The sequence below is a fragment of the Rhinolophus hipposideros genome, assembly GCF_964194185.1.
Source record: "Rhinolophus hipposideros genome assembly, chromosome: 12".
Lineage (NCBI taxonomy): Eukaryota > Metazoa > Chordata > Mammalia > Chiroptera > Rhinolophidae > Rhinolophus > Rhinolophus hipposideros.
Genome location: NC_138058.1, coordinates 75956224 through 75970210, shown reverse-complemented (window position 1 = coordinate 75970210; position 13987 = coordinate 75956224). Strand labels below are relative to the sequence as shown.

Below are 13987 nucleotides of genomic sequence, written 5' to 3'. Positions count from 1 at the left end.
CACTTAGCAAGGCAGACTGCAGCTAGCAGGTGAGGTTGGTTGGAGAGAGAAGTGGACGGCGGGTTGCGGATGGACGGCGGGTTGCGGATAGAGTGGCTCCTACTTCCTATGTCTCCAACCCAGCCGCCAGAGAGACTATAGTGGTATGACTCCCCTACCTATGGCTCCGTGGGTGTTCCTTTTTGGCCTCACCATGTCCTGCATTCTTGTGTGGGGAGCGGGAGCTGAGACCCTGCATGACAGATGGTATTCGTGGAACAAGATAACAATGAGGGGTTCTGTTGTAGTCTCATGCTCTGGTGTGGTGGGTTGTGCCCTGAGGAGTCCAGAAAAAGGGATTACTCTGACATCCCAAAGGTATGTTATCTTAGATGCTAAAAGACAATAAATAGGCTTACTTAAAGATTGACTTTTGTCAAGGAATGTGGAGGGCCACGATGTGAATACTTGCTATGACCCGCTTTCAGTTGGGGACTTTTATGTGTCAGACCATCCTATGTGGTTAATTTTGTTCTGAGTTTGTAAGGCCTGCCAGCCTGGCCTCCCCTGAGCTTGTCAGGTTTAGTGCATGGCCCCTTTTCATCCGCAGTGCAATATCGGTTACCAAAAGCTGAGGGGTAGGGGCAAGGGGAGATATTGATCAAAGGGTACAAACTTTCAATCATAAAATAAATAAGTTCTGGAGATCTAATTTACAAAATGGTACGAATAGTTAATAATATATCCTAGTCTTGAAATTTGCCAAGTAGATCTCAAGTACTGTCACCACATACCAAAAAAAAAAGGTAACTAAGTGAGGTGAAAGTTATGTTAATTAGTTCTACTGTGGTCATCATTTCATATTGTATACATCATATACCTTAAATGTATGCAATGTTTAGACTGTTAAAAACTGGAAAATTTTAATCATTCAAAAAGAGGAAGGAAGGAATGGCCACGTCCGGTTTGGCCAGTGCATCCAGCGTCTCACACGGTGCCTGGCAGGCTTAAGGCTGGGTTAACGAGATGGGTGAGTAAGACAGCAACGGGGGACACGCAGGCACAGGCACGAGCGTGGCTCCCTGGCTCCCGTGCCTGCGAGTGAGGTGTGGGCAGCCACGAGAACGCCAGCCCTAGCCTCGTCCTGCTGGATTAAATCCACCTCCCTACTGTTACCATTCCTGTTTTGACCGTTAATGGTGTACACAACTAGTACAGATGCACCGAAAGTTGAAAACATGGGTAGGCACAAAGACAAATCCCAGAAAACACAGTGTTTCTAGGGTGCGTTGGCCCGGAATAAAAAGAGCCTAATCGCTCCTCCAGCTGCCCCTCGGCCACAGGGTTGCCTGTGGCCTCTGACATGAGAATAACTTTCTCCTCCGTTCCCAGGAACTGGGCTCCGCGCCGCCCAAGACCCTTCCCGCCCCGTTCAACCAGGGGGCCCAGGCCCCACCCATTGCTGCCCAAACCGGAAGCTCCGCGCTTCCGGCGGCGCCAGGTGCGCCTCCAGTTCCTGCGCTGCGCATGCGCGGGCGGCGCACGCAGGCGCAGAGGCCGCCGGCCGCGCGGCGTCCTGTCCTGCTCTTCCGGCTCCCTCCACTCTGTCCCGGCGCCTGGCCCGGCTGCAGGCGGCCCTCTCCGCGGCCCAGGTGGGCGGTGGCAGGTGAGGCTGGGCCCGGGCTGCAGGGAGGGGTCAGGCGGGCCCTGGGGGGCTCTTCTCCGCGCGGGGCACCTCCGCAGGGCCTGCTCCCGCTTCGGCGCTCGACGGCGTGGAGGAAGCTCGTTGTGCCGAGCGCTGCCCCGACACGGGGAGCCGGTTTCCCTGCCGGCACCTCCGCGGGGCCCGCCGGTCGGGGAGCGGATTTCCCGGGCGCTCCGAGGCGCAGCCGGAGGGCAGCTCCCGAGCAGCCCGACGCTCCGGTTCTGTGCCCTCCTCTGTCTGTCAGGCAGTTCGGAGGCTCTTGTGTAGCCGGCCAGAGCTTCAGTGGCCTCGTGCCCGGCCTCCGCTTCCTGCGCGCGGAGAACGGGGAGAGCCTTACCTGTGAGGCGCGTCCACGCGCGGCTCGAGGTGGTGCCCCGTCTGCGCTCGCTCCGCGACGTGGCGAGGAAAGAGGCTTCTGTTCCTTTTCATTGTGTTATTGACTCATTTATGGTTAGTAATTGCTAGATGAACATAGAATACGTGAGGGATTAGTGACTATGCTGGACAGGAAACTTCTCCAAGACGTTTGACTTTATCTACTTTAAAATAATCTTGTTTTAGATCTCAGGGTGCTCCAGCCGGGAGGACAGCTCACTGTGATGAGAGTGTTGACCGAGAGAAAAAACAGGAATCTTATCTAGGGACCAGCCACCCTGCCTCCCGAAAGATAAGAGCTACCTGGGCCATCCGCTCTGATGCGTCTTTTGGAGCAAAAATCAATATAAGACCCGGTCTTACAGTAAAATAAGTAAAACAAGACCGGGTCTTATATTAATTTTTATAGTAAAAATTAATATAGTAAATTATATTACAATAAGACCGGATCTTATATTAATTTTTGCTCCAAAAGACGCATTAGAGCTGATTGTCTGGCTAGGTCTTATTTTCGGGGAAACACAGTAAGTATAGTTTTTAAAAGTTGAAAAGGTATTGATTCGGTTCCCCCCCCCCCGGAAAAACCCTCATCTTTTATGATAGTCTTACTTTCCTTAACTTGAATGTGAGAGGAGAACTATATATGGTAACTTTTGCTCAATTCTTTAAGAAAAGGAGCAGACAGTTTTTTCAGAGTTCACACTCACTCTCGTTCGGTGCTGTGGCCCCCACCCGCCAGCATCCACCCAGCATTTCAGCTGTATGTGGTCTTGGTTTCTCAATAAGTAGCCGAATGATTGTGAGCAAGCCAGAGAAACTCGCTAAGCTTCAGTTTCCTCCTCTCAAACACGGAGGAACTGGCAGCAGCCATGTCATAGGGTTATTCCAAGGACCGAGCAAGCAAACATGTAACACACTTAGAACGCCGCCAGGTGCCCAGTGAGCACCAGTGTATAATCTTGGTGTCGTCAGCCCTCAGCGTGCCCCAGTGAGCCAGCCTAGGTTTCCTTAGTGTCTCTGACATTCATGCCATCTCGCTGTCCCGAATCCCCAGAGTGAAGCTCGGAGAGTGAGGGGTTATTATAGGTTGGAGGGTCTTGAGAAGGCTCCGTGAAGGAGGGGAGATTTCATCCGAGTCTTAAAGAACAAGTGGGGTTTGAAAGGCTGGAGACCTCACACCTGGTGAGATGGCTACATTCAAACAGAAAAGAACAAGGTTGGCGAGGATGTGGAGACACGGGAACCCTGTGCGCTGCTGGTGGGGATGTGCAGTGGTGTGCCCACCATGGAAAACCGTCCGGTGGGTCCTCAACTATTTAAAGTAGAAGAGCCACGTGATCCAGCCGCCCCACTTCTGGGCGTGCGCTCGGAAGAATGGCAAGCAGGTCCTGGAAGAGATGCTTGTGTGCTGCTTCACAGCAGCCATGTTCACAGTAGTCAAGTGATAGAAGCAGTCTGAGTGTCCATCAACAGATAAGTGGGTAAAAACGTGTATGTGCACACAGTGGAGTATTACTCAGCCTTAAAAATTAAGGCAATTCAGACACCTGCTACAACGTGGATGAACACGGAGGACATTTAGCTCAGTGAAATAAGACAGATCGATGTAAAAGGACAAATACTGTGTGACTCCACTTATGCGAAGTACCTAGAATAATTAAATTTATAGGTCCATAAAGTAGATGGCGGGTGCCAGGGAGGGGGAGGAGGGCGGAATGCGGAGGTAGTGTTGCATGGGGACTGAGTTTCAGTTGAGGATGATGGAAAGTTCTGCAGATGGATGGTGGGGATGGGTGCACCACTTACTACCACTGAACTGTACACTGAGACATGATTATGATGGCAGGTTTTGTCACGTGTCTTTTACCACAGTACTGCATGAGTGTGTGGAGAGAGGGAGTCGTCTGAATGTTGAATCATGTGACTGCAGAACTGATAACTGATGAGCGTTTGTTAAATAGTCTGTCGTTTTTAGAACAGGTTAGGTTCACTGCAGAATTGCCGGCAGGTACATAGTTTCCATGTGCTTTCTGCCTCCCCCCCACCAGGGCACGTTTGTTACAGTTGATGAACCTGCATCGACACGTCATTATCACGTGAAGTCCCTAGTTGACATTGGGGCTCACTCTTGGTGTGCATTTGATGGCATTAGACAAATGTATAATGACATGCATTCACCATTTTTATAAATTAAAACAATTTAAATAGGATCAAGTCAGCTCACGGTAACCGAGGCAGAAAGCTGATGAGGTGGGTTTATATTTGTTTTGGTTTCAGGCGACCATGGAGAACACTCAGGGCACCAAGCAGAGCATGACTGAGGAGCCCCAGCCGGCCGACGGGCAAGCCGAGAGCATCACCCCGCAGACGCCCCAGCCAGAAGAGGGGCAGCTGCTTTATCACGAGGAAACCATTGATCTCGGTGGGGACGACTTTGGGTCTGAGGGGAATGAGACCGTGTCAGAAGATTCTAATTTCGTAGATAAGCTTAATGAGCACATGATGGAGAGTGTCCTCATTTCCGACTCTCCTAATAATAGTGAAGATGATGCGGGTGACCTTGGGGGTTTGCAGGATGTCGGGGCGCCTGAGGAGGGCAGTGCTGGCCACAGACTGGAAAATGTCACAGATACAGGAGCACTTGACACTCTGGGTAATGACAGTGAGAGTGATGGGGATGAGACACCTAAAGACCTCTCTGACATGACTCCTGACAGCAGAGCGTCCTTAAAGGGAGACCCGGAACAAGAAGGAGAAGGCGAGCCCACCTTTAAGAACGAAGGTGCAGAGGACTCGGGCCCCAGGAATGCTGGTGCCCTCCCAGGGGGGCAGGGAACAGCCCAGTCCTCCAGGCAGCCCTCTCCCGGAGAGGAGTCCGTGCCTGTGTGCACCATCTTCAGCCAGTCCCAGCCCGCTATCGCCCAGACACCCCTCTTTCTGCCGGATGGCTTTGAGTCTCAGATGGTGAAGTCGCCTAGTTTCAGCGGCGCCAGCCAGCCTGCTGCCCAGAGCCCCCCTCAGGTGGTCCAGCCAAGCCCGAGCCTCAGTACATTTTTCTCAGACACGGCCAACACCAATTCCTTGGCCTCGGACTTCTTTGATTCGTTCACAACTTCCACTTTCATTTCCGTCAGTAATCCCAATGCAAGCTCTTCAGTTCCAGAAAAATTGTCTTCCCTTGCTCCTCTGGGGGGAGAGAACGCCCCAGGTTCTGCAGACCCTTCTTACTCCCCAGAAGTCGAAAGATCAGAACCAGGTGTTTGCATGTCTCCTCTGGAATGTCCTCAGTCTCCAAAGCCCTTTTCACAGATCCAGGCCGTGTTCGCAGGGACGGAGGACCCCTTCGCCACTGCCCTGAGCATGAGTGAGATGGACCGGAGGAGTGACGCCTGGCTTCCCGGGGAGGGGACCAAGGCCGTCCTGATGGCAGTGGCAGCCCAGCAGTACAGCACGCTCTTTGTAGACAAGGAGAAGCTCACCATGCCAGGCCTCAAGTTTGACAACATCCAGGTGAGACGCGGGGCGTTTGCCCTCAGTGAAGCACGTGATTCCACATCCACCTGACATTCTTTCCATCTGTTATTTATGGACATACGCTGTAATACTCGTATAAATAGATACCCTTTAAGTGCTAGGAAATCCTTATTTTTCTGCACTTCCTGAGGTTCTGATTGTGAGTCTGTGTATGTCACCAGGTAATTCAGAACCCTCTTGACATCCTTACTGGAATGTACTTAAGGGGCGAGTCAGTCATTGTCTTAGAAATAAATTCTGCCGGGTAAGTAGATGCATCGCAATCCTCCAAAGTAGCTCTGGACATTGTGTGGTCGATTTACTTGTGACAGTTGGACTCCAGTAAAGGATAAAGCCCCCATTCCTTTTTCTAAATTAAAGTTTATTGGGGTGACAATTGTTAGTAAAGTTACATAGATTTCAGGTGTACAATTCTGTATTACATCATCTATATCTCACATTGTGTGTTCACCACCCAGAGTCAGTTCTCCTTCCATCACCATATAATTAGACCCTGTTTACCCTCTTCTAGAGCCTCCCTCCCCGCTTACCCTGTAGTAACCCCTAAACTATTGTGTGTCTGTGATATTTTTGTTCCTTCATATGTTTGTCTTGTTCTTTTGTTTTCAGTTTAAATGCCACATATCAGTGAAATCATAGGGTTCTCTGCTTTTTCTGTCTGACTTGTTTCACTTAGCATTATACTCTCAAGATCCATCCATGTTGTCACAAATGCTCCTATATCATCTTTCCTTAACGCCGAATAGTATTCCATTGTGTATATGTACCACAACTTCTTTATCCATTCATCTATCAAAGGACATTTTGGTTGTTTCCGTGTCTTGGCCACCATAAACAAAGCTACAGTGAACATTGGAGCACACGTGTCTTTATGGATAAATGTTTTCAGATTTTTTGGGTAGATACCCAGGAGTGGGATTGCTGGATCATATGGTAATTCTATTCGTAATTTTTTGAGGAACCTCCACACTGCCTTCCATAGCAGCTGCACCAGTCTGCATTCCCACCAACAGTGTAGGAGGGTTCCTTTTTCTCCACAGCCTCTCCAACACTTGTTACTATTTGTGTTGTTGATGATAGCCATTCTGACTGGGGTGAGGTGATACCTTACTGTGGTTTCTCCATTCCTTTTTTTAAAATCTGGAGAAAAATATTTGTATTATACATGATATGCTCGATGTAGAAAACGTTCTTAAGATTCATTAAGAAAAATAAGAATGGCCTCCCAAAATAATAAATCATAACAATCTATAAATGCTACACATAGTAAATAGTAATATAAGGAAGTTCAATGTCACAAGTATGGTAAAATTATTTCTATTTTCCTTTATCTAATTTACTTATGATTATTCCATATTGTTAGGGTATGGGAAAACGGCCTGTCTTGGGCAGCCCTGATGGGTCCATATTTTAGCACAAACTTTTAAGTTTTAAAATCCACACCCAGGTCCCACACCTGGGAATTATTTATAAGGAAGTAATCTCACTGATTAGTATGCAGGTGCCCAGCTTTGGGGATGTCCATCTGTGTGTGGTTTCTAATTGCAAACAGTCTGAAACAATCAAAAGTCCATTTTTAGGAGGTTGGTTGAATACATTTGAATCCTCTTGTCTTTACAATGGAATACTTAGGTATTAAAAATGATGTTATAGTAGAATATTTAATGAGATTCATGTTTCATTGGTAAATTTGAAAATCCAGATAGAAGATAGCATGTAGCATGCATAGAATGGTACAATTTTGTAACTATGTGTATACACGTGTCAGTTGTAGTTCATTGCCCCAGATGGCGTGTGGGCTCACCCAGGAGCAGTTCCTGGGTGGCATGGGGGCACCAACTACCAGTCTGCTGGCCTTGTGTCCTGTGCATGCGTGTCCTCCTGGACCTGGTAAAAGGCACCTGCCGTCCTCAGCCCCACCCCCGCCAGGAGGGAGCTACCCCTCCCACACACATGTGAGCTCAGGTCCCAGCGTCTTGACTGACCGGACACGTGTAGTGTGGGTCAGGTCCCAGCGTGTGGACTAGACATGTGTAGCGTGGGCTTAGGTCCCAGCGTGTTGACTGACTGGACACGTGTAGCGTGGGCTCAGGCCCCCGGCGTTGCTCTAGGTGCCCTTCTCCGGCCCCTCAAGCAGCACACACTGAACATGTTTACCTGCACAGAACCTTTTTAATGAGTCCTCATTATGGACTCAGATTTCAGGGGCTATTGGACGTGTGAAGTTGATGTACCTTTCCCCTGAATCCTTATGCGTTGCCCTGCTTGGCCCTGCGCCCCGACCCCCGGATGGCCTGCTTCTAGTTTCCCCCCCTTCCTCTCTCCTTGGGGCTCTGTACTCTGCAGTAAATTCCTTTAATGTCAGTGGCTCTGGCCTTCAGCACCTACTTTCCAAACTTTCTGTTGTTTGCAGTTACCGTGTTTCCTGAAAATAAGACCTAGCCAGACAGTCAGCTCTAACGCGTCTTTTGGAGTAAAAATTAACATAAGACCCTCTCTTATTTTACTGTGATATGAGACCCGGTCTTATTTTACTGTAAGAATGGGTCTTATATAAGCCTGGGTCTTACATTAATTTTTGCTCCAGAGGATGCATAGGAGCTGATTGTCCATGTAGGTCTTATTTTCAGGGAAACGGGAGCGTTCCCCCATTGTCATTCAGGGAAAATTGAAGGTTGCCATGGAAATGACTTGACCAGCTGCTTGTAAGGGTGCTGGGGCCCAGGGGTCCTAGGGCGCATTTGAAATGTGCAGAGTGTTTCACTTTGGTTGCCAGCAGGGCTGGCTGAGCACATAACAGGTACTGCGTGGGGCCCAGAACCAGATGCCCCAGTGGCTGGGTGGCGTCACAGAGTGAAAAGGGCCCGGCATTCTCGAGTTGAGGAGCACACGCGCTGAACTTCCGTGCAGTTACCCTGTTCTGGATCAATTTTGGAGGCCCTGCCTGCGTGGGGGGAACTGGGCTCTGTGGCAGCATCTCTGTCGCTTTAAAGCTTCTGTCACTCGCCCCCCCCCCAGTGCCAGGTGGCTCCCTGTGACAGGCAGGGCACGCTGTGAATCAGCAAGGACCGGGACGTGCCTGTGGCGTGGGCAGAACGCGCACCTGCAGCCAGCTCGGAGCGGGTTCTCTGTTTCCTTCAAATCCTTCGGCAATGCCTCTGTACCCCTTGTAGTTCACAAAGGTTGTCTTGGAAACCTCGTGGTAAATTGAAATTTGAACTAGGACTGGTTCCCACAATACCTTTGACTTTCCCATATAACGCATGTGCTAGATGTTTGTTCACCTGTGTCTCTTCACTTGTATATTACCCTTCAGAGAACCTTTCATCCAGAAAAGCTGCACAGTTTACCTGGAATGGAAGTGCTGTGTTTATTTGCCAGAGGACTTCAGATCGGTAGAACAAAGAGTAGTTTCTCTAAATTTTCTGGGCACATTAAGCTTTCAAGATGGCAGCCAACCATTTAGCAGGTTTCTCCTTGTGCCACTCACTATTGCCGTGGTGTTCGTCCTAAATCAGCTTTCTGTGACATTTTTCCAAATTGTTCACCCATGGGTACGTAATTAAAAATTCCGTTCCTCATGATAAAATTGGAAACAGAATGTTTCACTGTTTCCCTATTAAGTGACTTTTGTGGCAGCCTGAGTTCAGTTGGAGGCCGTAAAGGTCAGTGTGATAATCCGTACAGTAGCGTCCGAGGAAGAACGTAGGCCTTCTCGACTAACTATGGTTTTAGATGTCTGTGCTCTTCAGGAAGAGAATGGGAAGGGTATGCGGGAAGGACAGCAGAGGTTTTCAGAACCAGTCAGGAGTGGAAGCTGGAGAATTGTCTGTCGAAGCTGGGTACAGGCAGGAACAGATAAAATAGAAGCAGCAGATTTTCTGTGGCAGAGGCAGGATTGGGGCCTTTCCAGGGGCCATCAGCACTCTGGCCCATGACGGTGACATACGGACTTTGAGGCTGGGTGTTTGCCTCCCCTTTCCTCACCCTGTGCCCCCACTTCTGCCTTCTCCCTCGCCCTTTCCACAGTTTGGGTTTGACAGGAGGCCCCACAGTCCGGTAAACCCCTTTCCTGGGCCATTGCAACTCCTGTGTCAGAAACTCCAGAACCTCCAGAAAGGAAAGCCAAAGACGTCACTGTCACTGCTGGTCCCCTAGCTACAAAAACATTCTGGATTTCGTTTTCATTAGCTAAGGTTCTTTTTGCTGGATAGGCAGGGTGTTGCAATATAGAGAATTTGAGGTGGACAGGCCTTCCCCTCTCAGCACTTTGAAAATGCCCTTCTGTTGTCTTCTGGCTGGTGTCGTGCCAGCATGAGGTCTGCAGTCATTTCTGTGTATGCTCTTCTGCACATGATGTATTTTATTTTTTTAATTGGGGAATGTTGGGGAACAGTGTGTTTTTCCAGGACCCACCAACTCCAAGTCAAGTCGTTGTTTTCAGTCTGGTTGTAGAGGGTGCAGCTCACTGGCCCATGTAGGAATCGAACCGGCGACATTAGTGTTATGAGCACTGCACTCTCACCAACTGAGCCAGCCTGCCGCCCCCGATGTACATTTTCCTCTGGCTGCTGCTAAGGCCCCGTTACTGGTGTTTAGCAGTCTGACCCGGCCGGAGGTGCCTCACGTGCATTTCTCTCATGTTCATCTTGCTTGGGATTCATTTACCCTGTTGGGTCTGTGGATTTATCGTTTTCGTCAATTTTGGATCACTTTAGGTCGTTACCTCTTGAAATGGTTTCCTGTTCTTCCCTCTGTCTCCCCTCTCCATGTGGGGACTCCAGCTCCACATACTTCTTGATTTTATCAGCGAGACCCGAGGACCTGTTTTTGTTTTTCCTTCTTTTTCCTGTTGGTGCCTAAGTTTGGGGTTCCTGTTGTTGTGTCCCTGTATTACCTTATCTTTCCTTCTGCGTTGTGTAGTTTGCAGTCGATACTCTTCCATGAATTGTCACACTTTCTGTCTCTAGAATTTCCACTTGGTTCCTCTTTTTATGTTTTCCTCGTTGTGTTCAAGTTTTACTTTCGATCGTGAGGCACGTTTTAATAGCTGTCTCAAGGTTCTCTTCTGAAAGTTCCATCACCTCTGTAATTTCTGGGTTTATTTGTATTTAGTTTTTCCCTGGGCTATGGGTTACATGCGCTTTCTTCTTCACATGTCTAGTTATTTTGTATTGGAGGCTGGGCATTGTGGGTTTTGTGTTGTTGGGTGTCTGTATTTTGTCGTCTTCCTCCAAAAAGAATTGTACTTTGTTATGGCAGGCCGGAAAGTGATACGCAGATTTATTTGATCCTTTTCAGGTTGTTTTTAAGCTTTTTATGGTGAGTTTCAAGTAGCTGTTACTCTTGGGTGGCCGTTGGGACATGTGTCCTAAAGGCTCGGTGTTCAGCGAGCGCTCCCCACAAGGGCTGCAGCCCCGTGTGAACTTGGGATGGTGCAGGTTACAGACCTCTAGAGCGTTCTTATGTAATATAATATAATATAAGCCTGGGTCTTACATTTCTCATGGTCCTCTAGAGCAGGGGTGTCCAAACTGCAGCCCGCAGGCCAACTGCTGCCCGCCATCCGTTGTTAATTGGCCCGCAGCAAATTCCAAAAATATACTTAGTTTATTTAAATAAACCAGGTGAGGCAATACGTACTTCACCTCGAGTGAGTGGCCCGGCTGTTTGTGTGTTTTATCACATATGGCCCTTGGTGAAAAACGTTGGAAAAAGTTTGGCCACCCCTGGTCTAGAGTGTTCGTTCGCCCTGTGCACGTACCGACCGCTTAGTGTCAGCCATAGACTCGGGGCTCCCATGCACGTCTCCAGAACCCCTTCCTTTCCGGGCCTCTCTCTACCCTGCCTCAACCTCTTGAACGCCCAGCCTGGTGTCCTCACCTCAGCAAACTCACCGTACTCCGCTGGGGACGTCCTCCTTCCGGGGCTGAGAAGGTGCCCCTGGGTCCAGAGCTCAGCTTATCTTCCCTCCTCTCAGGCCGCAGTTTCCCTGTGTCTGAAAACGGTTCTTTCATCAGTTTTTTCACAGTAGGGCATAAGTCTAGTCCCAGCTCTCTGTAATGGACAGAAGCGAAGGTTAGGGCTGCTGCTCGCAAATGAGCCTCTTCTCGCTTCCTTAAGTTGCTAATCTAAAATGCGTAATGGAATTGAAACTAGGGGAGAGCTGAAGAGACCATTCCAAGCCATTTCGTAATCGTCCTAGAACTGATTTACCTGTAAATACATTCTCTTTTGTTTAGGGCCTCACAAGAAAAGGCGTTTAGATTTGTTTTTGGTTTTACAGCTTTGTTGAGATATAATTCCCATACCGTACAATTCACACATTTAACTTACAATTCAATGGTTTTTAGTGTTTTGACAGAATTGTGCAACCATCACCATAGTCAATTTTAGAACATTTTCATCAACCCAAAAAGAAGCCCAAACCCTTCCACATTCACTTCACTTCCCCTCTCCCCATCCCCGCTGTAGGCAACCACTGTCTGCTTCGTGGATTCTGCTGTTCTGGGCATTCCATGCAAACGGGGTCTTCCAGTACCTGGCCTTTTCACACACGTTTTCAAGAGTCTCCCACGTTGCAGCACGTGTCAGTACAGCATTTGTTTTCTTTGTCAAATAATAATCCGTTGTTTGGGAATTCTATATTTCACTTATCCCTTTATGGCTCGATGGGCGTTTGAGTTGTCTTCGCTTTTTGTCTGTTGTGCTTGATGCCGCTCTGAACGTCTTGCACCGGTTTTTGCACAGGTGTTTCCATTTCTCCTGGGTACATGGCTAGGAATGGAGTTGCTGGGTCGCAAAGTGACTATGTGTTTAGCAACCTGAGGAACGTCCACACTGTCTCTGATTGGCTGCAGCATTTCACATTAGGCCAGTGCTGTGCGCCTTTTCAGTTTCTCCATGGCCTCGAGTTTGGGGTTTGGTGTGCTTGTATGTTGTTCGTTCAGGTGGTTTCAGTTCCCCTAGGAGGCAGCAGACACTGGAGCCAGAGGATAGAAGCTTCCAGGGCGAGCAGCTGTATTTCTCCATGGGACCCGTGGCAGAGCGTGCAGTGCAGCCCGGCTCAGAGGCAAGTGCGGCTAAGGCTCAGCACTGCTGCCCGTGGCCATGTGTCTTCAGGTTTCCCAGACAGTGAAGCCCATGCCCTGTGAGGCTGGCCTGGGTCCCGTGGGTCTTTGTCTGTGAAAATCAAAAAGGAACTGGGAGCGCATCCTGGCCTGCTTGTGTGCTGTCCCCACACCCCCTGCCCTCACCTAAAGGGTTACTGATTTGAAGGAATCCACTGGATTCCGGGTAGGTCCATTCCAGCTGCAGCCATGGCTCTCGGAAAATCCCCAGGGGGAGGCTCACTCCCCTCACTCCGGTCCCTTTGGGAGGATCTGCATTAAGGACACTATGACCCCTGGGCCGTAACTGCCTCCAGCCTGATGGCAGCACGAGAGTGAGGGTCATATTGAGACATTCCATCACATCTTTGGGCTTTCATAGGTGACATGCTCCATGGTCAGACATGTGCTCGTGTGTCAGGAACTTCCTGCCAAGTCAGTGTTACCTGACAGGAGAGTTGGGCAGTGTGGTCTAGTTGATGGAGAGTGTTGCGGGGATGGGAAATCAAGTTGGTCCCGCAATGTGGCGTGAAGGTGGCTGCGCCCTTGCCTGGCCAGGAGAGCGCTTAGTCTGGCGGAGCTGTTCAGGAAAGGCTTCATGGATTAGTGTGGCTGAGCTCTTTGTATTCTGCCTTTGACTAGCCCTCCTAGACCCGTCGGCCACTTGTGTGGCTCTGGCATCTGGAGTCCTTCGCATGACTCTCTAGAAGCAAGGCACAAAGCTGCTGCTTCTGGGTCTTTGTCCCGTGCGAGGTGGGGCTTGGCCTCAGGACCAGGCTTAGCGCCCGGGTCCAGAGCCAGACGTGTGACCTAGAGCCCCCGTTGCACAGGCAGCCTTCCCTTTCTCCGTGGAAGGGTGACAGCAGACAACTGAGGCAGCTTTCTGCACCTTCTGCCTTCATGTACCTGGTGGTGTCACTGTCACCATTTTGGATGATACTGAAAGATTCACTTTGCACATGAGTGGAGCTATTCTGCCCCCTTATTCCCTGGCTCTGGCTGGGACAGTCATGGGTCTGACTTCCTCTAGTCCTCAGTGCCCCTTTGTTCCCCATGTCCCCTGCAGCATTTGCATTTGCTGGCCTGGGGCTGAAAGGCAGCTTCCTGTTCACCGTGATGGACAGATCTGTGCCTTGTTCCCGCCCCTCCCCCACTGGCCTAGTTTTTTTTCTCGCTCGGCTCACCAGGTAGTTCTGGGGGGGCCTGTGTGCTGTACTCCTGGGTCAGCAGCTGTGGGGATATGGGATCCAGCTGCCCCCCCCCCCCCCCCCCCCCCCCCCCCCCC

The 13987-nt window shown here is 49.8% G+C and overlaps 1 protein-coding gene across 3 annotated transcripts in view; it reads left to right on the top strand.

Moving 5' to 3' along the window:
• The window catches only part of TRAPPC12 (trafficking protein particle complex subunit 12), a 49803-nt gene that overhangs the window by 3684 nt on the left and 32132 nt on the right, over window positions 1-13987 (top strand). Inside the window, exons 1-2 of one of the 3 annotated variants that reach the window (XM_081068078.1) lie at window positions 1519-1645; window positions 4337-5569. In XM_081068078.1, coding sequence (XP_080924204.1) covers window positions 4343-5569 — 1227 coding nt within the window. In that variant the 5' untranslated portion in view covers window positions 1519-1645; window positions 4337-4342. Of the gene's footprint in view, window positions 1-1518; window positions 1646-2450; window positions 2584-4336; window positions 5570-13987 lie in introns of those variants that run through there. The other 2 variants (XM_081068080.1, XM_081068079.1) reach the window with 2 other exon arrangements.